Source organism: Teleopsis dalmanni, chromosome 1 (assembly GCF_002237135.1).
Source record: "Teleopsis dalmanni isolate 2A chromosome 1, ASM223713v2, whole genome shotgun sequence".
NCBI lineage: Eukaryota > Metazoa > Arthropoda > Insecta > Diptera > Diopsidae > Teleopsis > Teleopsis dalmanni.
The window spans coordinates 96,311,648-96,333,899 of NC_051846.1; the positions used below are offsets into that span (position 1 = coordinate 96,311,648).

The following is a 22,252-nucleotide window of genomic DNA, read 5'->3' on the forward strand; positions in this document are numbered from 1 at the left end:
CTAAGCAAACTTAGATACAGCATATTGCAAAAACTTTTCAACCGATGTACAAATACTTGAACTTTATTTTGTATTCTTGATATAACATTTTTTTTTAATTTAGAATGCATTTTCCCTAATAATAAAATATTTGGTTTTATGCAAAGGCACCAACAGTTGTTTTTCAATAACTATACATTTTAACCGCACAGCCTTAAAACAATCAAAACCTGCATATGTTTGATTCAATAAAGGCGAGAGTCATGATAGAGTCTGTGCTAAATTACTTAAATCGACATTTGAAATCGCTTATGTAACGCACAAAGCTCTAAATTTTAATTTTTCTTGTTTCAATATTACTGTACACATTATTAATATAATTGTTAGGGGATGTGACATTGCGATCGTCGTGTCTGTTGTGCCTCTTTCTGGGTTAAGAGTAGGTCTCTAAGCCCTGTTGCGTCAATAAAAAGTAGTTGAGAACCTACTTTACGGAGTTTTATCGCCTCTTCTTTAAGAATATACATTTCCAGGAGCCTATTCCGGAGCCTAAACATTTCACTTTATAGGTTATAGACTCAATATGCGCGTAATTCTAATAATTCGAAATAAGTTAGATGGACAATAAAAATATTGTCTTGTTAAAAAATATTCGTCAGACACTTTTGTCCTTCCTCCTTCCACATCTATGGCAACAGTCATTAAAGGATAGATTCAATCTTCAAGCATGGTCCCTCCAAACATCTATGACTCATTCATTTTATAACCAAAAGGGAGTAGAAGGGATGCCCCTGACGAAGCAGAAGATTATGGGTGTTCGGTATCGAGTAGAAGAGTGTACTGTTATTTTCCATTTTCTTCTCTTTACAATTATAAAAATTTTAAAATCTAAGATACCTATACGACCTAGAGTGGCTTCTGAGATAATGTGATCCAAGGAAGAATGTCAAGTGGATGCTGTCAACGTTTGTCGCAATTTGATCTTTGTCACTGTATTAGAAAAACATTATACTTTTTATAAATTAGACAATGAAAATAAAAATACTATGAATTATAATTTAAACGTGAACCGAGTGTTGAACATTTATTAATTTTTAACAGTGACATTTTGATGCACGAACAAAAAGGCAAACAACTAAATCAGAGAAAAATTTTATAAAATGCAATGATTGAACATAACATCGTAATTGAAATATATGAAGTGCTCGAGATTACTTCAAAGAAAATTTTTGTAAGAATTGGCATTATTTTTAATGAAAATTGAAAAGTGCCACATAAAATGGTAACACCGAAAACGCTAGACAATGTTTTACAACTAAATGAAAACCAAAAAGTAGATAGAGTTTACATCCATTCCCTCTGGATGCTTTTTATGAGTTCCAGCATCCTTTGGCTAAGATCAGTTTCGTCCTCTAGTCTAAGTTTATAGCTACATACGTCTCATTAAAACCTCAGAGCCTCAAAGTTCGCTTTGTATTCGTCTCCATTAAGTTGGTCGCATAGTTCGGTTATTTTCTGTTTAGCACCTGTAGCAACACTCACATAGATAATCCTAAGACCATTTTACAGTGACTCCACTCTCGGACACAGATAGAGGCTTTGAAAGGCGACCCATATAGAATGAACACATAGCTAAACACAAAAGTCTCAACCCGTTTGAGGGGTTACGCTGAACCTCTTAGGGGAGTATTTAAATTTGGTTAGACAACTGTTCATCAGTATTGTCTGACAAATTCTTGTGTTTAGGATGAAGGGAACTCCATTCTCATTCCGATCGGACACTAATAGGATCGCTCCTTCGCTGAGATTACAGCAATTGTGCTAGGTGATGAGCTACCTCTTGCGCTTCTGCTGGTGCACTGATTCAAGCAAACAAGCTGATCACTCTACCAGCAAATGTACAAATTCCAAATTTTCGAAGGCGCATTAACACGTTAATCCCACAATGATGGTATACAGAAAGTGAAGCTCAGCTCACCGAATCTAAACCAGGCATAACGCCGTTGACCCATTGACTTTCACAAAGGTTGAGTTGTTGGAGGTCGTACTTTCGATGGACGTATATACCTAAATCATAACAATGTGATTTGCTATTTTTTTAAAAATTATATTTTTTTCACACATTTAATTTAATCATTAATCTAATCATTTGTTGATAATTATTTCGCTTAATGTAGGCAACGTTTTTAGTTACAGCTACTTACAAATTTAGTTGTAATTATATTCAAAGAAATGCGTTTGAGATGTGGCATAACAAACAGACAGTAGGGCATCACTGATCTAGTGATTTTGACAGTAGCATTTTAACATCTGGCAAACAATAACTTTTGGCTTCTTTTTTGCTTTTCTTCCTTTTTCCTTTTCTGACGTTGGTGAAGTGCATACCTTTTCTATCACGGCGTAGCTGATTTATACAAAGTGTTGTATTTTAAAAATTATGATTAAATAAAGAAATATTATATTTGAGTGTATAAAATTATTGTTTTTTACTTTTTTCATACAAAATGGCCAGTCATTTTTTCAACATTTGTATATAATTTAATTTGAATTATGGTTTCCGAATTATTATTTCCAAACATGGTTATACATTATTTACCACCGATTGTTTTTAGTTGAATTTTATTATGTTTTAAGAATTGTATTTTCATATGTGCAAACATAATGATTTCCTTTTTCTTAATTTGTCTAATTTAAATTTTAGATATTCAAGTTCAAAAACACATTGTTATCCTTTAAAACAAAACGTCTCTTCAGAACACCACTTTCAGTTTTTATTATTATTTCTATTAGAACTTCCTTAAGGGAGTAATAACTAAACTACTCTTACTGCAAAACAGACACTTTTTGAGAGTACAAAATCAAACTTCTTTCTACACTCAGATTGGTCTCACTCTAATTATTGAAATTCCTTAATGAAGAAAGCAGACTCCATATAATAAGAGATGCTTTCACCAAACGCTTAAAACTTTCTCTAATGTGACCTTAAAATTAGACATGCACCATTAACCCAGAAAATTTTAAAAATTATTTAAAAATTAAAATTTACTTTATAGTAATAATTTTGTGTAATTCGCAAAATTATTCATTATAGATATTTTGCAATCTTTACCTTGTCACAATTTCTTTTTCAAAAGTCATTATGAGGTCAGTCAACTTATCGTGTTCGGCGGATAACTAAATACTTTTATCGCATCACTAACCATTGGTTTTTCATCATGAGTTAAGGCAGTGTACACCTGCTAAGATGAAGTGAAGCTATCCACTTAGTTATGTTGTAGCCCAATAGTATTGTGACATAAAGTATGTCAAGGACAGAGCCCTAAAATTATTCACAAAAGTTGATACGTTGCCCAACCCCGCTCTAAAAAACATTAAGTCCACCTCAGGACGCACAGGAAGCTATGCTAATCTACGGTTCGTCATAAGTTAGAAAATGAATGATAATGATTCTAGTATAGTTAAAGTTTAGTGTGTGGCAGGGATAAGCCCCACCGCCACAATAGAGTAAAAGTGCGCAATAGCACTAACTCAAATCACACAACAACAACAACTACTGTGTAATATTTATGTTATTATAAGAAATATAAATGTTTAAAATTTATTTCATTATAATAAATAAAATAAATAATACAATAACTACGTACACTATTCAAATATACAAAGACATTCTATGGGAAAACGCAAGCAAGCTGAGTGTAGTATATTCGATCATGGCAACACTGCATAAAGAAATAGAGAAAGAAGGAAAAAAGACAAAATGCGTTGTTGTCGTGTTGTGCAAACGGAGTAAGCGTGTCGTGGCGTAATCATTATTAAAATTAATATTAAATTGTGAATTATTATAATACTTTAATAAATAAAGTATATGTTATTATATATAAGAATATAATAAAATTTGGCGACGAGGATAAAACATTAAAGGATGGCGAGGAGTTTTGGTGAATTGGGTCAATATAACGTTGCGTCGGGGAAATGGAAAACTTACATGGAACAAATGGAATTTTTCTTTGTTGCAAATGACATCACAGACGCAAAAAAGAAAAAAGCGATCTTTTTAGCGTCATGTGGGACGGAAACCTACACGATATTAAAATCGGTTGCCACACCGATTAATATTTTAGAGGAAAAATTTACATTTGAGGCGGCAACTAAATTATTGACTAGTTATTTTTGTCCAGCAGCGAATACAATAATACAAAGGTTTAAATTTTATCGGAGAAACCAAAAAGAGGACGAATCAATTACCGAATATTTGGCAGCGCTAAGGAAATTGAGCCAAGACTGCAATTTCAATGATTTGGAGGAAATGTTACGAGACAGGTTAGTCTGTGGCATACGCGACGGGAATTTACAAAAGCGGCTTCTGGCGAATGACCAGTTAACATTAAAAATAGCGCAGGAGGAAGTTATTGCATCAGAAACAGCACAAAAAAATGCGACGGAACTTAAAACATCGGCCAGCCGGTCAGGTTTGAATAAAATTTCAAGCAACAAGGTAAAACATATTTGTGCTCCAGTAGACCATATTCAGAATTGTTATTGTTGTCGAGGAAATCATCATTCAGATCAGTGCAAATTTAAAGACGCGGAATGTTATTATTGCAAAAAGCGTGGACATATTAGGAGAGCTTGCATAAAAAAAGCAAAAACCAAAAAGCCAGCAACAAATAATGGGAGAAGACCAAACAGAGTAAATCTTTTAGATACAAACCAGGAAACTCAAACGACGGAGTATTTATTGTGAATGTTCGCTAAAAGTAGTCCATCGGTCAAGAGAGTGATTACGATAAGTAAGTCACCGGTACAAATGGAAATAGATTCGGGGGCAAGTTACTCAATAATAAGTGAAAAGTTATTTAGAGAAAAAATGCCGTATATTCCGCTAAAACCAAGTCAAATACAATTAAGAACTTGGGGAACAGAGAAAAATCTTAAACTGAGTGGAGAAGCAGAAGTACCAGTCTCGGTTGGGAACGTCACAAAGAAACTAAAGTTGTTAGTAGCAGCGGGTGAAGGTCCGGCTCTAATCGGTCGAAATTGGTTCAACGATTTGGGAATTACTATAACCAGCAATTTATGCAATATAGAATCAACTATTCCAGTAGAAGTGATGGACTTCAGTTCAGTTTTTGATGGAAATCTTGGAGATTACCTTCGCGGACTTTTTGAAGTTACAAGATTACCGTTTGGAATTTCAACGGCACCAGGTATATTTCAACGGGTGATGGAAGGAGTTCTTAAGAACATAGATGGTGTGATTATTTATTTAGACGACATTCTAATTGGCGGAACAACTTTGGAAGAGTTGTGGGATAGAACACGAACTGCTCTGAAATGTGTACAGGATGCAGGATTGAAGCTTAAAAAATCAAAATGTGTTTTCGCAGTACAAGAGATAACATTTTTGGGGTTTAAGATAAGCCGAGAAGGAGTGCGTCCAACTGACGAAAAGGTGAAGGGAATAGTTCAAGCACCAGAACCAATAAATAAACAACAGCTACAAGCTTTTCTTGGGTTAATTACATTTTATGATAGATTTTCACAAAATAAGGGCGATCTATTGGAACCGCTGTATCGACTATTAAGAAAAGAGATACCTTTTATATGGGGTAAAGAACAGAAATTAAGTTTTGAACGAGCAAAGAAACTATTACAATCAAAAAATCTGTTGGTGCATTATTCGGCTGACTTACCACTGATATTATGCGGAGACGCATCACCGTATGGAGTTGGAGTTGTTTTGGCACATAAGATGCCGGATGATAGTGAAGCACCGATTGCTTTTGGCCCCAGAACATTACAGGGAGCGGAACGAAATTATTCACAGTTGGATAAAGAAGCGCTACCCATTATGTTTGGTGTGCAAAAGTTTCATCAATTTTTAAGTGGTAGACAATTTACAATAATGACTGATCATAAACCACTAGTGGGGTTATTCAACCCAGAAAAACCAATATCACAGCATATATCACCCAGAATGTTAAGGTGGTCGTTAAAGTTAGGCGCTTACCAGTACGAGATTAAATTCTGAGAAGGGAAACATCACCAGAATGCAGATGCATTGAGCCGGTTACCTTTAAATGATGTAAAGCTACAAATACCGGAAATACCTGAAATATTATACTGCAATGAGGCTGAAGAACAGTTTTTAATCACTGCGAAAGACATTGCACAAGCAACCAGAAGAGATCCAATACTATCAAAAGTAATGTGGCATATCCAAAGGAAAGATACAGTTTTGCCATATAAATCAATCCAGTTTAAACCAAATGCAATAAAAACTACAAACAGCAAAATAAACAAAAATTATAAAAAATATTTTAGTAGAAAATATAAATATTTCTACTATATTTTTACGATTTAAATACCAAGAATTCGAAAGTGTTCCATTAATGCATCCTACAACACCGGGATGATCGATGTCTTTGGAACACATCCATTTTGGACATAAGCGCATTTTAAAAATATCTAGTACTTCGGAAAGCACTTTCTGAAGCTAGACTGAGCTAAAACGACATCATGGACTTTTTCAACCCTTATCTGATAATCAGAATACAAAAATTCTATTTTAGGGAGAAATACATTTCGGGAGAAACTTATTCCGTGGGAATATTCCGAATAGGGTCGAATAAATCTGAAAGTTCATTTACGATATACACAAACTTCACTTAAAGTCCGCCGCAAATAAACAATTAAATAGGAAATATTAGGTTAAAAGACATCTAAGGAGCTATTACAGTGCATGAAATATATTCAAATTTTAGTTGATATTGTAACTTACAAATATAACATAAATATTTTTGGGCAATTTTCATCTAAAATTTAAATAAAATCTTCGTTGACAGATTTTCTTGTGTTGACAATCACTTAATATACTTCTAGCCAGATTTCACTAAGACAAATATATTTTACAAACTTTTTGAAAATTTAATTTTATTAGAAATGCGAAAATCATTTGGAATCAAAATTTAATACAAGCCTACATATAATGAAGTTGTGAACGGTCGCATTTAACAGGTTTTTTTCATATTATATGCAAGTTCAGGTAATTATCAGCTGACCAATGTACGCTTTTACGATAAAACAGCTGTATTTATAAAAATGTAATAAAAAATCAATTGCCAAACTCAAAAATATGCAGATTAAAAACATACTTGTCATATATTTATGTTAAATGTTATCATGCAATACAATATGACACTGAAGTTATAACATCATGAGTCATATACATATTCGACACAATGGTTGTACATTTTGAAACCAAAATGTCGATCTTGTGAATAAATCAATTGTGATTTTTTTAATTGTAAATAAGAAAAATATGATTCCAGAAGATGGTATAAAAAATAGTATTTTTTAATGAAAATCCAAAGAATGCACAATTATTTCGAGAGGATTTCTACTCTCTACTATATTCTATATTATTTTTAACTTATTTTCATAACATTGTATCGCTTAATCACAAACAATTTTGCAAAGGTATAATTCAAAAAATAATGTGAGCAACATGGATTTCCTTGTAAGTTTCTGCATACGTACTTACTAATTTTCTTACAAAGACAATTTTTAAGCACCGATCAAACTATAAATATAATTTACTCCTATTCAGAATTTTAAAATATGTATATTTTATATACATAATTATCGTTGAAATTGAAATTTTTAATATGTAAAAGAGGGACTGTAGCAAATGTGTCTAATTTAATATTTCATAATTATGAATTTTCGTTTTTACTATTTTTGAGATCATCCATTTCATTATATTCTTCATTTTCATCGTCTTCGCTTTCATCTTCAACATCATCAAATCTTAAGTCATCTTCGAAGTCATAAAAATTTGCGTCCAATAAAGGTTCCGATATAGGCTTAAGGACAGGTTTAATACAATAATCTTCTAATGTCATTGGAACAATGATGCCTTCCTTCTTAGCTTCTGCATTTGCAGCTAGGGCTTGTTTCCGAATAATGTTTGGATATTCATTATCTGTACCCTAAACATAAAATAAATAACCGTTTATTTTTTTTAATGAACAAAGTTTACCTGAGAGTCACGCCATCTCCTATACATAACTGAAGCATCCACATTTGCTGGAGAGTAAGTGTTAGGCTCATTGAGTAATGATATTACAGATAAAAGGATTGTTCGCACATTTTGCGTCGGATTCCACCGTTCACAAGGAAGTTCCCCACTTTGAGGATCATCAACAGGGGGATGCAATATTGATATGCAGAGGTCGCCGTTTTCATATACGTTCGGATGCCAAACCTTTGTCAAAAATCTAATAGAAGGCGGTGAATATGGATAATCATGAGGGAATTTCATATGTGCTTTGAAATAACCTCCTTGATATAATGTATCTGGTGGTCCAAATATTGCTACTTCCCATTCAAAGAGATTGTCCTCATTTAATAATTTCACGCGAAATCCTTCTACAGGTTCTTCTTGTAAAGATTTATACTCTAAGGATAAAGCACGAACAGCAGAAGTACTTGGTCTTGAGCTAGATGTTGAAGCTGAATTGGCAGACATATCTTATAAACAAAACAAATGTATTCATTTACAACCTTAACAAACCAAATGAAGCTATATATTGAAACTATAATGAGATATGAAATATATTATGTCCAACAAATTTTGTATCTCATAAATTAAAAATTTCAATAACAAATAAGTTTAAAACTAGTTGTCAAATATATAATCTAGACTTACTCAGTTGAGTAACCTTTTTCCTCGTGAAAGAAAATATTGTAATGTTTTTGTTTTAAACATACAAAATTTGATAGATATGGGAAAACCTTACCAGAGGTCAATAATATTTAAAAAGTTTTTACCAAAGAGCACTTAACAAAAACGGACACAACGCAGTGATTAATTATTTTTACTTAGTATCCTTTTATGAATTAATACATCATTTATATCATATTATAGGTATTCGACAGCTTCGAAGTGCGGTTTAAAATAATAAGTCCTTAGTGACATATTGACATCATTGCTGCAATCTGTCATATATTATGTTTTTAAAATTAACAAGCTTTTTTCAGTTTTGTCAGTTTCAGTTTTGTTTTCAGTCAGCAGTAAAAAATTACATCAAAAGGCACAAACAACAATTCGCACCATTTACTATTTAAGTGAAAATATAGCTTACAAAGAAATATTTTAGATTTTAATAGCGAAATAAGTAACATAAAAACAAAATTATACAACAATTAAAAGAACTCATGGTTTACGAATACAGCAAACTTTTTATTACTTTTTTTAGTATTTTACGGTTACACCCTTTACTTTGCACTATAAATTGTATTTATTTCTCAAAACTACTCACAATAATATAAAGTTGTGCTGTTGTACTATTGTGAATTGTCCAAGTTAACGTCTGTTTAATTTTGTTCATATTACGACTAAATCCTAATATCAGCTGTCCATACTTCTCTGCAAATCTATTTAATTTCAAATTGATTTGCAATCAAAGTAAGAAATAATAGTACATTGACACTATCTTATATAAACGAGGGTGCTCATTATAACCACTAATGAGGACATTCACATTGTCTCCTTTAGACACTTGTTCATTTATATATATAAGGAAACGTTTACATTATAATGAGCTCATTTATGCCGCTGATAGAACTTTTATGTGTCAAAGAAGCTATTAAAGAACTTTTTTATGTCTACAAATGAAATATAAAGAAAAATTTCGGTGTTGTGTGTAATTAATAAAAATAGAAAATAGATAAAGTGAAAAATTTTAAAAATATTGTATATAATTTGTGTGAAAAAGAGAACAATAGAAACAAGGCAGTACAAAAATGCCGTGGAATTCATCAAAAAAAAAGTTATTTAAAATAAAGAAAATGCAAATAACTATACATTCGTCAGCAATTGCTACGAATCAGAGAAAGTACAGAAGTTTGGTTAGTACGGTCAGTGATAATTATTAAATAAAGTTTAAAATTAACATTTATTTTTTTAGAAAAAAAAAATTCATATAAATAAAAATGATGCAGTGAAAAAAAGTTGGGTATTCGCTTCGAAAAAATAACAGCTAATTTTAGACTGATAACAACCAGAAGATATTTCATTGTTAAATGAGGGCGATCTAAATGTAGAGGAATTAAAACGATGTTTAGCTACATTTTTTTATTAAGTTTTAATAAAAATTAACCTAATCTTATTATTTAATTTTGTATCACTAAATAATTTAATCTAACTATTCTAAATATTTAAAAAAGAAAGCAATATAATGATAATAATAATTACATATTATATGATATAATTAATAAATAATTAAAAATTCTATATAACTATAAATTGTAATAAATAATAATAGATGCCTAGTCATCGCTGGCGATGGTCTGATTAATAAACACATTTATTATTTTGAAGAACTTAAATAATATTGTAAAAACTCACCTGAAATGCTTTTGCGCACTAATTTCATAATATTATGTATAAACAAACTGCTCAGACTGGTGTTCTCTCCTGATTTAAAATAAGCAAATAAGCAAATTCAAGTGATTAGCAGCAACCTAAAAAAAATAAATTTTGGTGATTTCCTTTGTGGAAAATTTTTTTTAGTTTTTCATTTTTAGTCTCAAATGAACTTATTTATTGCAAATGAGTTCATTTGTATAAAAGCTCTTTGTATAGTAAATCATGCTTATTACTGATTATAATGAGCAAAACCGCCTAAATGAGTGTGAATGTGCTATAAGTTACTTAGAAACATTGAGCCTTTTATCGATCACTTTAGCACAAGTTATTTAAGACATGGAAAAGAGCTTTTATGTGCCAAAAATTTCTAATTGTAGAGCTTTTCTTCGTTTACATTTTAATTTTAAACAGCTGCCATTAAATGTTGTATCCTTGGAAGAAAATAATTTAGCATGGAAAATACAGAAAATTTAAATAATTTAGTATATATTATATGTACTATTCGGTGGCTCGCAAGTGTGCCAAAAAATGCTGGCTGGCCTATATTTTCTAAGCGAGACATTGGAATCACTGTTGCAATCTATCAAATGTTATGTTTTGGCTAATAGCAAATCTTGCATTTCAAAATAAGTCACTGAAATTTAAATTTTGTTCACAATATGAATGCATCAGTTGCATATACAAAAGAACATGCAATGGTTTATAAAAATTCACAAATTATGCTTTCCTCAACTATTACTATAAACTAAACGAAGTGCTGGACTTTAGTAAGTACGCGCAGTAAATATTATGAAATAAAGGGTAAAATTAAAATGAGCTGCGATTTTAGAAAAGAATGTTAATATTTTGGAAAGAGTATTGTCAAAAAAATGACCCATATGTCGGTTCTACGAAGACAACAGTGGGCTTCAAAACAAGTTTAAACACTAATCAACCACAACCCAAATAGAAAAGAAATAAGGCGATGTTTAGTTTAAATTTTCAGTAAGATTTATTTTAATTAATAACTAATAATAACACTAATAACTTATAAATTAAAAACAAAAACAACAAAAAATATATACTTATACATATATTTTTTATATAAACATATTTTATATAATTATAAAATTTATAAAACATTTTTTTTCTATGCGTGTCATTTTTAGGCGAGGAACACTATCAGAAATTAATACGAAGGTCAATACATAAGTTTCCCAAAAATTCTATTCACGTTATTGACAAACTTCCACGATGCTAAGGCCTCCCTTGGAAATGTCAATACTTTGTTGATCCTTTCTGTTTTAAAATAAAAGAGAAAAGTTGTTAACAGAATACTTAATAACATATATTATACAATATACTATATTAACTATTAAATAAAACATCTAACATTATTCGTAAAAGATTATGTGGCTTTAATTTAAATAAAGTAATGATATTGTTACCAATTTGCCTTTTGTAATTCCGTCTTCGATCCAGTTCATATCTCTCGATATGATATGAACGAGGCATATTGTCAACAAATGCCAAAAATAACCACGACAATTTAATTGTACTTAATAATTTTCATTTGCTGTTGTTCTTGTAGTCGTTACAAATCACAAACAACGTTTAAAAAAAATCGTTTATGAACGATATACTCGAAGAAGTAACTATGATAAAAGATTGAATCTAAACACAACGAACTCGTCTGCTGACGAAATACAACTGCTCGAAGAAGCACACAAAAGATATCTGTCAAAGTTTTTCTTATTCCTGTCAACTATCACTGTCGTCATGTTGCTATGATTTTATATTATACATACCAAGGGCCATGTTATGCAGAGTGTCTCGGGCTCGGCAAATTACGCTCTTTTGGGGTATGCCGAATATGCATGTTATGCAGAGTGTCACATCAGTATTGCCAATTTTGTATTTTTACTCGTTCTTGGTTGCGCCAAAATTTAAAAAGAAATTTAGATATGCTTACTTCCAATTTGCCACCAAAAATAACTAGCAAGAAAAAACTCATAGAGGCTGTAATAATGTTAATTTATTATTATATTATCTTATAATAATTGTTAACAGTTGTAAGGATGAAAATTTTAACTAATTTCCAACCTACATACAATCACTGTGGCGTTAATATCTACAATGAAAACTGGTTAATTTTTATTGTAAATTTAAAACGTAAACAACTTTCCATAAACCCACCCCCCCACCCCTATGCACGTAATTGCACCAAATGAACAAACCTAAGATTACATTGAAAATGCAAGTAATATAAAATATATTTAAACAAATAAATAATACACTCATCTTTAATATTTGTAATATTTATTTATTTAATAATAAATATTTATAAATAAATAAATTTATTAATAAATAATAAACCACACACACCGGCACTATATAAAAAAAAACAAACACGTTTGTAAACAAGACGAAGCATGAAAGCTTTGGTTGAACTAAAAACGAAGCTCGGCGAATTCAAGAACACACGAAAACACAAAGCACAGAAATTACACCCAGGCGAACAACAACAGTAAAAGACAACAAGTATCAAAAATACCAACGGCAAATGTACCGATGCGCTACAGGAAAAGCTTCGGTCGTTTGAGTATAAATAAGCGCACATTGTACAAGCAAGGGCACTTGTTGGGAAACTCTCAAAGGTAGTAATACGTCTTTGTGAAACAAGTCAGTAGAACTATAGCGTCAATGTAGTATATACGTCTTGACAAGTAGATTGTATATGTAGTCTTATATGTAAATCAAGCCAAGGTAGTCATGATACATCTTGACTAGTAGGATTTTCTGTAGGTTTGAGTTAGGGTAATAATACGTCCTAACATTAATGAATGCCAACCAAGGCTGTAACCCAGCATAACACTTTTAATCTCCAGTTAACGACGTCTTCTGACAAAACACCAAGATTAGCACAAGTAGTGTAGTCTGACAGCAACATTTCAGGCACGTGGAAACAACAATCGGAACAATCATCGAAGCACAATTATTCCAAATAATCGTAGTCATCAAATTAGCAAACCATATTATATTATAATTATATTAGATTGTAAAACCTTATTTTATTTTAAATTCTCCTAAATAAATAATTGAATTACTACATCACATTGTCTTTGACTTCCAAAATAAAAATTCTATTGCAACGACCTCTGGACGACGGCTGAGTATACCTCAGCATCATCAGCGACAGAAAGTGTGTCGTTACACAGTACTTACGCGTTTCGTTATAATCGGAAAAATAATGCTGTGTTGCTTACTGCCATTTTTTCTCCAAAACGTATTAGAATTGTAATTTGCTCCAAAAAGGCGCAAATTTTGAAATTTATTACTAAACAACACTGTTTTGCCTTAGTGCCGGGGCACAAATACGACGGCTCTCATGCCGGAGTTTAAACAACCATATTGTTTTTTCTCTCATAATAAAATTTAAAATTTGCATTGAAAACAACAACAATTGTACTCATGCCGTGCCCGAGACACTCTGCATAACATGGCCCCAAATACGCCACAATGTAATAGCAATTTCACTTATTGAAAACTTGCCTAAACCTTTGGGTGAAGTTGTGCACTTTCGACTGCACATCGGCACCTCTTTAATCTTTTTAATTAGAGAAGATTTTTCTCCCACATTTCTATGGTCCCATACACATTTCGGTTACTTTTTTCCGTTTTTACTTTAAACACAATTAATTTTGATCTATTAAATTACAAACCAATATTGAATTTATAACACAAATTTTTGAGATTTCATTTATTTACTTCCTAATAATAACCTAAAATAAATATTTTTTGTTATATAGGTTATGTTGTTTTATAATGATATCAAATATATACTTGATATAAAGTTATTTATATGTACTAATTATATATTAAATTTGATTTTAACGTCAAAAGTGACTATTTTTACTTTAACAGTAAAATTTATTTTTATTATTTTAATTAATTGAATGTTTAGCTGACCATACTGCTGTTTCGAGTATTGCCAAATACCCATCATAAGTTGTTTTTGAAGTAATTCTTGTATTTAATTATTCGTAAATAATTTTTTGAGACTGCAAGTACCAGGAATCGGAGCTCAGAGTAATATTTTGATTTTTAGTTGTTAAATTTCAATACTAATTTTTGTTTCGAAATTACTCTATTAATATATTTGATTTTTAAAAAACTAATGTTTAAAAAAATTTTTACCTCTTGTGTGTTTCGAATCTTTAATTGTTTGTATTTACATTTTGTTTCATTTGTCAACTGTGTTAAATTTGGATCATTTCAAATGTTAGATAGGACGGAAGCTCTTTTTATGGTTAATGAAATATACTTAGTATTGTTTAACTTACTTAATAAGTTTGACTTACTAAGTAAGCAATGGAAACGTACTTTTTTGTTAAAAAAATTGATGTCATTAAATTTTGCACAATTGCATGTGTCATAAAGCATGTCAGCAAGCAAGCGTGATATGTAACTCGTCTAATTTTTTTGTACTGCAAACTGCATTGTGTAAATGACGTAATAAAGTTGAAACTCTTTTATCTACTCCTTTAATTTAAATTATTTATTATAGATTTTGTATATACGATGCCATAATGTGTTTGTTAAATATTGTAACATGGAAATGCCAGGATATTGTATGCTTCATAGCTACGTTTTTTGAAATATATTTCCGATAGAAATTGTTATATATTTTGAAATTTAATAACGAATTCAAGCATTATAAATTTATTGTCGAGGCATTGGTTTATTCATGGCTGCTGGCAGTAGGGAACAGAGCACAGTGAACTCGCAACGGTTTCACCATCATTGTGGGCGCCGTATAACCTTATTAAATGACAATCTTACTGCAGTTCGTTCCGAAAGAGATTTTAATCATGCATTAGTATTTAGCGCTGCACCTGTTAAAGATGACTTCATGTTTGAAGTAGTTATTGACCAGAAAGTGAGTAAATTTAATAATGTAAATTCATATTAATTGATAAATTATCATTTTTTTAGAACCACTCTTGGGGTGGTAGTATTGAAATAGGTGTTACAGCGGAGTCTCCAGATAAATTAGACATTCCTGCAGTAGCTAATGCACTACGTAATGGTACCTGGGTGATGTCTGGAATTGATGTACGTAAGGATGGAAATTGCTTAGTAGAGTTTTATGGAACAGACTTAGAAACTCTTAATGTAGGCGATCGGGTTGGAGTAATGCGTACATCTGCAGCTGAATTGATATTTTTTGTTAATGGAAAATCTCAAGGCATAGCGGCCAAATGCATGCCTTCACCTCTCTGGGCACTTGTAGATCTCTATGGTAGATGTGTTCAAGTTACAATATGGTCCAGTTGTAATTTTGGCTTTGCTGTAAGTTAAAATTTAAATATTGATTGATACTGTAAAGATAACAGGTTAATATATTCTTGTTTCCAAAAATTATATCTTATATTTGTTAGTAATATGAAATGATTTCAGGATGTCAGTAACTCACGATCCCTGGGCCAAATTAACCATAACGTTGAAATTCCTATCAATTTTGAATTTAGCCTGGCTTCTAAAACAGGGTCTATTGTTTCGGCTGATAACTTAGAGTTTATGACGAATTCAGCACATAATAGTACCAGTAATATTACTACTGCCCAGTCTGTACAAAATGTTGAAGATTACTATAATATGAATGAGCGGATTCGATTTCACACGCGTTGTGGTTCACTTGTAAAGCTTTCTTCTAACTGTAGATCTGCCGAACGACGTCGACCCTTAGATGAATTTAATAATGCGGTGGTAATGACACAGAGACCACTCAAAGACGACGAGGTTTTTGAAATCCGGTTAGATAAATTAGTAGATAAATGGTCTGGTTCAATTGAAGTCGGAGTAACAACCCATAACCCTTCAATTTTACACTTTCCTGCTACAATGACAAATATGAGATCTGGAACAATAATGATGTCGGGATGTGGAATACTTACTAATGGTAAAGGTACTCGTCGTCAATACGGAGAATTTAATTTAGATGAATTACGAGAGGGTAAAATGCATATATATTTAGTTACTATTCTGGCCTATTTAAATATTTTTTAGGTGATCGTATTGGTATGATGCGTTCATCTATTGGGAACTTACATTATTATATTAATGGTCAGGATCAAGGAATAGCGGCTACACGTGTAGCAGCAACTCTCTGGGGAGTTATTGATCTGTACGGTATGACAATTAAAGTAACTATTGTAGATAGAGATGAACGTGAACAACAAAATCTTGTTACTCGTCGTAATAATACAGCATCCTCAGTAGTAGTTGGAGTGTTAAAAAACACTGTTAATGGAAACAGTAATTTGTTAACGGTACAACCAATTAATAACTTAAGTCCAGAAAACGAAGTTACAAGTGATAGAACGGGTTCTAGCGTGCTTGCTGATAGATTAACTTTTCATCCAACTTGCGGTTCCCATGCAACTGTTACTTATGGTGGACGAACAGCCTTACGCCCAAACGCTTCAGATGATTTCAATAATGGTGTTGTATTAACTCGCCGACCCTTGCGTTCAAATGAATTGTTTCAAATACGATTAGAGAGAGTCGTTACAAAATGGGCAGGGTCTGTTGAAATGGGTGTCACAACTCACAGTGCAGAAGATTTAGAGTTTCCATTTACAATGACGAATGTAAGATCTGGTACTTGGATGATGACTGGTAATGGAGTGATGCATAATGGAGTAACTGTTATTGAACAATATGGACTGAATTTAGACCGGTTACAAGTCGGAGATCGTGTAGGTGTAGTACGAAAATATGATGGCACGTTGCACTTTTGGGTAAATGGTATTGATCAGGGTCCTGCGGCTCATGATGTACCTGAAAATGTTTATGGTGTTATTGACTTATATGGGCAAGCAGCACAAGCAAGTATTGTGGAAACTTCAGAGTGTGGGAGCCCCGATACTGGAAATTCTACTATATCTAATACAACACTTTGTAGTGAGCCACCTTTGCGATTTCATGCTATACATGGTAAAAATGCAAATATATCTAACGGGGGTTTGACTGCTTCTCGACCAAATTCATTGGCTGAATTTAATGATGCAATCGTGTTTAGTAATCGTCCATTGCAGCAGAGAGAAATATTTGAAGTTGTTATTGAGAGTGTTGTTCGGCATTGGTCAGGAAATATAGAAATTGGTGTAATCGGAACAAGACCGGAGGATATACGTTTAACTTCAAATGCAACTGATTTAAATTCTGGAGATTCAATAATACTTTGTGGTTCAATGATTTTTTATAATTCAAACACAATACGTACATATACACTTATTGATTTAGACACATTAACAGTGGGGACACGAGTAGGTGTAATGAGAAATGGTGATTTTGTACATTTTTTTATTGATGGCGTTGATCAAGGACCAGCTTGCGAATGTTTCATGCAAAATGCTTGGGCAGTAATTGATTTATATGGACAATGTGCTGTGGTTACTCTAACACAAATTCAAAATTTCAAAGCCCCATATGCTATCAGTGAAAATTCACAGAGCTGTTTAGCACCTTCTGTTCTACAAACTGTGATTCCCGAATCAAAACATAGATGGAACAGTATTTGTGGTAACATTACTTTATCTCAAAATTGGACAGTGGCTTCACGTTTAAACGGTCCAGCAACTGCATTATCACCATGCATTGTTTTTTCTGAACATCCTATGTGTATCGGAACTCCTTTTGAAATTAAAATAGCATCGCATAATCCACTTATTGCTGGTTGTTTTAATATTGGCATTACAGATCTTAATCTTGCAGAGGAAAGTATACGTAAAAATATACCACCTTGTATAAAAAAAATTCCAGCAAATGTATGGTATATGTCGGCAAACGAAATGCGATATAATTCAGTTTTATTACGTCATTCTTTAGCATCATTAGAATGGTTAAGAGTTGGCGATCGTATTACTCTGGAACTAACAACAGCCCGCACTTTGCGCATACTATTTAACTCGGAGGATATAAATATACATTTTCAAAATATATCAAATGTACGTTGAACTGCATTGTATTAAATTTAGATTTTTATGTAAGAAAACATATCATTTTAGGATGTTTATGTAGTTGTTGAACTTCAAGGTTCTACAACGGCCGTACAAGTTATATCATCCCAAGGACCGACTTCCCCTCTACAGCCTTATAGTTTACGTTTACAAGATTCATTAGATTTTGGGGCGGATGTTTTGAATAAACAAGATTCCATGTTGGAATCAATAGAGTCTGAATCTCAATCTTTTGAATTTCTAGATTACCATGGAAAAAATGTTCGACTGACTGACGAACACCTCAGTGCAGCTCGCTTAAAGTCATATAATCAGGGAATTGTTTCTGTTACAAAACCATTGCGTAGGGGAGAAAGTATTAGTGTAAGTTTGTTTACAATGTTTTAGCAAAAATAATTATGTATTAATATTTAAGCTTATTTTATTAGATAAGAATAGATAATATTAACACAGGCTGGAAGGGAACAATTGGATTAGGTGTGATCGGAATACCACTAAAACATTATAATCTCATACCTACATCAATACTTCAATTTAAACGACCTTGTTGGCTAGTTACACATGATGTTATTAATATTAATGGGCAAAAGTTGACATCCAAATATGGTGAGGTATTGGAATTATTAAAACCAGGTATTATCATTACAATGACGTTAACACACGCTGGAGTTTTAGGTAATTAATTTACAATTATATCATGTTGAAAATACACTTTAATAATTTTTTTAGTTTTAATGATAGGAAACACTAACTTGGAGGATTTAGCTATATGTCTTCCAAATAATGTATATCCCATTTTTGACTTATATGGTCTTTGTGAAAAAATATCTTTAATTAATGAAAATGAAATGGTTCGTAACAGTACACCAATAATTGAAGAACTACCAGTTTTAGAACATGATGGTATACATAATAGACATACAGGAGCGTGTGTTCAATGTGAAAAAGCAAATTTAGAAGTACATGAAAAAGAACATCAAGAACTAAAAGTAACCGCTGAACATGCAGGTTTTACTACTACAGCAGTCCAATTAAAAACGGATTAAATTTACTTTTACATGCAAATTGGATAGTCGAATTTGATTGAATCTTAAAAAAAAATATTCTATTATATGCCTAATGTAACTGTATTTACATTTGGATTTGGTTTTGACACGAAAAGGCTGACTAATTTGTTTTGATTTAGAAGCTGCATGTGCAAAATTTTTTTGTTGATGGAATAGTGGTAATTATTGTACTAAATGTACCTTAAGAGGATATGTCTACGAAGTTTTCTGAAATAATATGTTTTTACTACAAAAATGTTCTACATTATTTTGTACAATAGCTTATATTAGCAAAATGCGTTGATTAAAAACTGCACGTATATTCAACTTCACATATTTCAGATTTCCTGGGACACCGATTTGAAAACGGATCTTGTTAGAGTTAACTATTTTGAGCATATTTTCAGGACACCGTATGACTATGTAACTTACATCGAGATTTAAAAAAATTTATAATTTTAAAATGTGTTATCTCGAAAACGGAGTTATGTTGGCGCTATGCAATTTGCACGCACATTATTCCACTTAAGCAACTTAAATTGTTTTATTTTTTTTTAGAAAAAGAGAAATCCATAAGTATAATTTTTATACAAATATAAAACTAAGTACTCTTACATGTACATTATGTCTATTAAACCTTCAAAAATGTATTGCTTGCAAAAGAACGGAAAAATATAACCCCCAACAATTGTTATCCAATGGTGTGCTATCAAATTACAGAGATCAGTAATAATAGCACAAAGTTATTATAATCTATTTTTTTTTTTTGTAATAAAGTGAAATTTATTTTAAAATATGAAATGTGTATAATAAAATAGACAAATATTAATTTATCACTATTAGTTACTTAAAGGTAAAAACACAATAGCACGGCGTCAAAGTGGTTTCATGACTCGTGTCAATTTCGAGACTGTTATGGATTTTTTACAGGGTTCAGAAAAACACTGTGCTGTGCACAAAAATGCAAAACACCACTCACAATTGTTGTGCGATTCTAAATAACATTTCACACCACAAATGTGGTGTACGAAAATTTTGTGCACATCTTGTGTGTACAAACAAAACGCACATTTCACACGAATGTAGTGGAGAGAAATAAAACTCGCACACCAATTCGGTGTTTGTGCCGAATTATTTCGCACAGCACATTGTGTGTGAGGCAGCCAGCTTGCCCTCGCACACAACGTGTGCAGAAAAGAATACAAGGAGCAGGGCTTGAATTGCTTGTAGAAAATTAGCAAAAGCAACCATATTTTGACTAATGCATAAATATTGACCAGTCAATTTTTGTCAGACTAATTGCTAATGCGTTGCATATGAAAATGAAATAGGAATATGCATTAGCAACAGCAAAAAACGCTAACATGTTTCATTTTGATTGCTTGCTAATAGTCAATTTTACATATTTGACTATTATGCGTTTGGAATATATGCAACGTGCTTGCTTATGCGTTAGCTGCTTGTGTTTTGCTATTAGCAAATGTGTATGGATTTCTTCTTTTTGTTTTTGTTTTAAGGAAATGTGTACGCATTATTTCTTTGTTGGTGCATTGAATATAGTTGTGTAAAATTGTAAGTAATGTGTGTGCGTACAATTTGTATGCAATTAATATAATTTTATCTGTAATTAGATTATGACTAAATTCGTTTTTTTTAATTATTAAATTTATGATATATATATACACTTAGCAGAAAAACTCTGCATACAGAAAGTAAATTTTATTTCAACATATAAAAAGTAACTAAATAAATAAATTTTGTAAATCAATTTCATTTTTTATTAGTACTTTTATTTCTAACAGATAAGTAGAAAAATTATATTAATTAAAAATGTAAAAAATCAACGCTATCGATGGCAGAAAAAGTCTGCGTACAAGAGTTTAAAAAGCGTCTAAATAATAATGCTGCGGATTTCTCTTGTTGACAGCTTGGATGGACGCCTAGATCCCAACTTCGAGGTCAATAATCCTGTTTAGTTGTAGTTGTTCACTACTCTTTAGGTAAAAAGATGTGACCACTTAACGATTTGACTAATTTCGCGATACATTTTCCTTTTTTTCCATAGATCAATAATAATACTGCTTCCACTGCTAATAATTTCTTTTCCTTCATTTGCCACTGTAGTATATTCGATCATGGCAACCCTGTATAAAGAAATAGATAAAAAAGGAAAAATACGAAGTGAGTAGTTGTTCGTCGTTGTGATCAAAGGAATAAGCGTGCCATGCCGTATAAACTATTATTATTATTAATTAATTGTAAATCTATATAACTTAAATCAATAAAGTATATAACAAAATTGGCGACGAGGATAAAACTTTTCTTGTGAGCAGACTGTTTTTAAAAAATGTTAAATGATGGCAAAGAATTTCGGAGATTTAAGCCAATTTAACGTGGCGTCAGGAAAATGGTAGACGTACATGGAACAAATAGAATTTTTCTTTTTGGCTAATGATATTACAGACGCAATAAAGAAAAAAGCTATCTTTTTAGCTTCATGTGGGATGGAAACTTATACAATATTAAAATCGGTTGCCACACCGGTTAACATATTAGATGAGAAATTTACATTTGTTGCGGCAACTAAACTATTGACGAGTCATTTTTGTCCAGCAGCTAATATAATAATTCAACGTTTTATATTTTATCGGAGGGATCAAAAAGAAGACGAATCAATTACCGAATTTTTGGCAGCGCTAAGGAAATTGAGCCAAGACTGCAATTTCAATGATTTAGATGAAATGTTACGAGACAGGTTAGTCTGTGGCATACGCGACGGGAATTTACAAAAG

At 31.8% G+C, this 22,252-nt stretch overlaps 3 protein-coding genes across 5 annotated transcripts; 2 read left to right on the forward strand and 1 right to left on the reverse strand.

The window, feature by feature from the left end:
- Positions 1 to 3,901: 3,901 nt before the first annotated feature.
- On the forward strand, positions 3,902 to 4,723 carry LOC119689366. Its single transcript, XM_038104190.1, has one exon. The coding sequence runs from the start codon at positions 3,902 to 3,904 to the stop codon at positions 4,721 to 4,723; it is 822 nt and encodes a 273-aa protein (XP_037960118.1).
- A 2,169-nt stretch (positions 4,724 to 6,892) lies between these two features.
- On the reverse strand, positions 6,893 to 8,794 carry LOC119673398 (ubiquitin-conjugating enzyme E2 R2). 2 transcript variants are annotated; one of them, XM_038084665.1, is made up of 3 exons: positions 8,690 to 8,794; positions 8,021 to 8,511; positions 6,893 to 7,970 (listed from the first exon to the last, which is right to left on the reverse strand). In XM_038084665.1, exons 2-3 carry the CDS (start codon positions 8,507 to 8,509, stop codon positions 7,695 to 7,697), a joined length of 765 nt encoding a protein of 254 aa, XP_037940593.1. In that variant the 5' UTR covers positions 8,510 to 8,511; positions 8,690 to 8,794; the 3' UTR covers positions 6,893 to 7,694. The 2 variants fall into 2 exon arrangements, with proteins under 2 accessions (XP_037940593.1, XP_037940594.1); XM_038084666.1 differs by having other exon boundaries at positions 8,021 to 8,576; positions 8,690 to 8,756.
- Positions 8,795 to 14,805: 6,011 nt separating this feature from the next.
- LOC119673399 (neuralized-like protein 4) lies at positions 14,806 to 20,452 on the forward strand. 2 transcript variants are annotated; one of them, XM_038084667.1, is made up of 8 exons: positions 14,806 to 14,902; positions 14,958 to 15,329; positions 15,386 to 15,742; positions 15,851 to 16,406; positions 16,460 to 18,402; positions 18,463 to 18,777; positions 18,843 to 19,089; positions 19,144 to 20,452. In XM_038084667.1, exons 2-8 carry the CDS (start codon positions 15,138 to 15,140, stop codon positions 19,458 to 19,460), a joined length of 3,927 nt encoding a protein of 1,308 aa, XP_037940595.1. In that variant the 5' UTR covers positions 14,806 to 14,902; positions 14,958 to 15,137; the 3' UTR covers positions 19,461 to 20,452. The 2 variants fall into 2 exon arrangements, with proteins under 2 accessions (XP_037940595.1, XP_037940596.1); XM_038084668.1 differs by having other exon boundaries at positions 19,156 to 20,452.
- The last annotated feature ends 1,800 nt before the right edge of the window (positions 20,453 to 22,252 follow it).

What these genes read in the sequence shown, in the direction of transcription:
- LOC119689366 (XM_038104190.1), top strand. Translation starts at nt 3,902, where the DNA reads ATGGCGAGGAGTTTTGGTGAATTGGGTCAATATAACGTTGCGTCGGGG.
- LOC119673398 (XM_038084665.1), bottom strand. Translation starts at nt 8,509, where the DNA reads ATGTCTGCCAATTCAGCTTCAACATCTAGCTCAAGACCAAGTACTTCT. An exon ending in GGAGATGGCGTGACTCTCAG is followed by an intron (nt 7,971 to 8,020) that starts GTAAACTTTGTT and finishes TTTTATGTTTAG; the next exon opens with GGTACAGATAATGAATATCC.
- LOC119673399 (XM_038084667.1), top strand. Translation starts at nt 15,138, where the DNA reads ATGGCTGCTGGCAGTAGGGAACAGAGCACAGTGAACTCGCAACGGTTT. An exon ending in GTAGGGGAGAAAGTATTAGT is followed by an intron (nt 18,778 to 18,842) that starts GTAAGTTTGTTT and finishes TTATTTTATTAG; the next exon opens with ATAAGAATAGATAATATTAA. An exon ending in AACACACGCTGGAGTTTTAG is followed by an intron (nt 19,090 to 19,143) that starts GTAATTAATTTA and finishes TAATTTTTTTAG; the next exon opens with TTTTAATGATAGGAAACACT.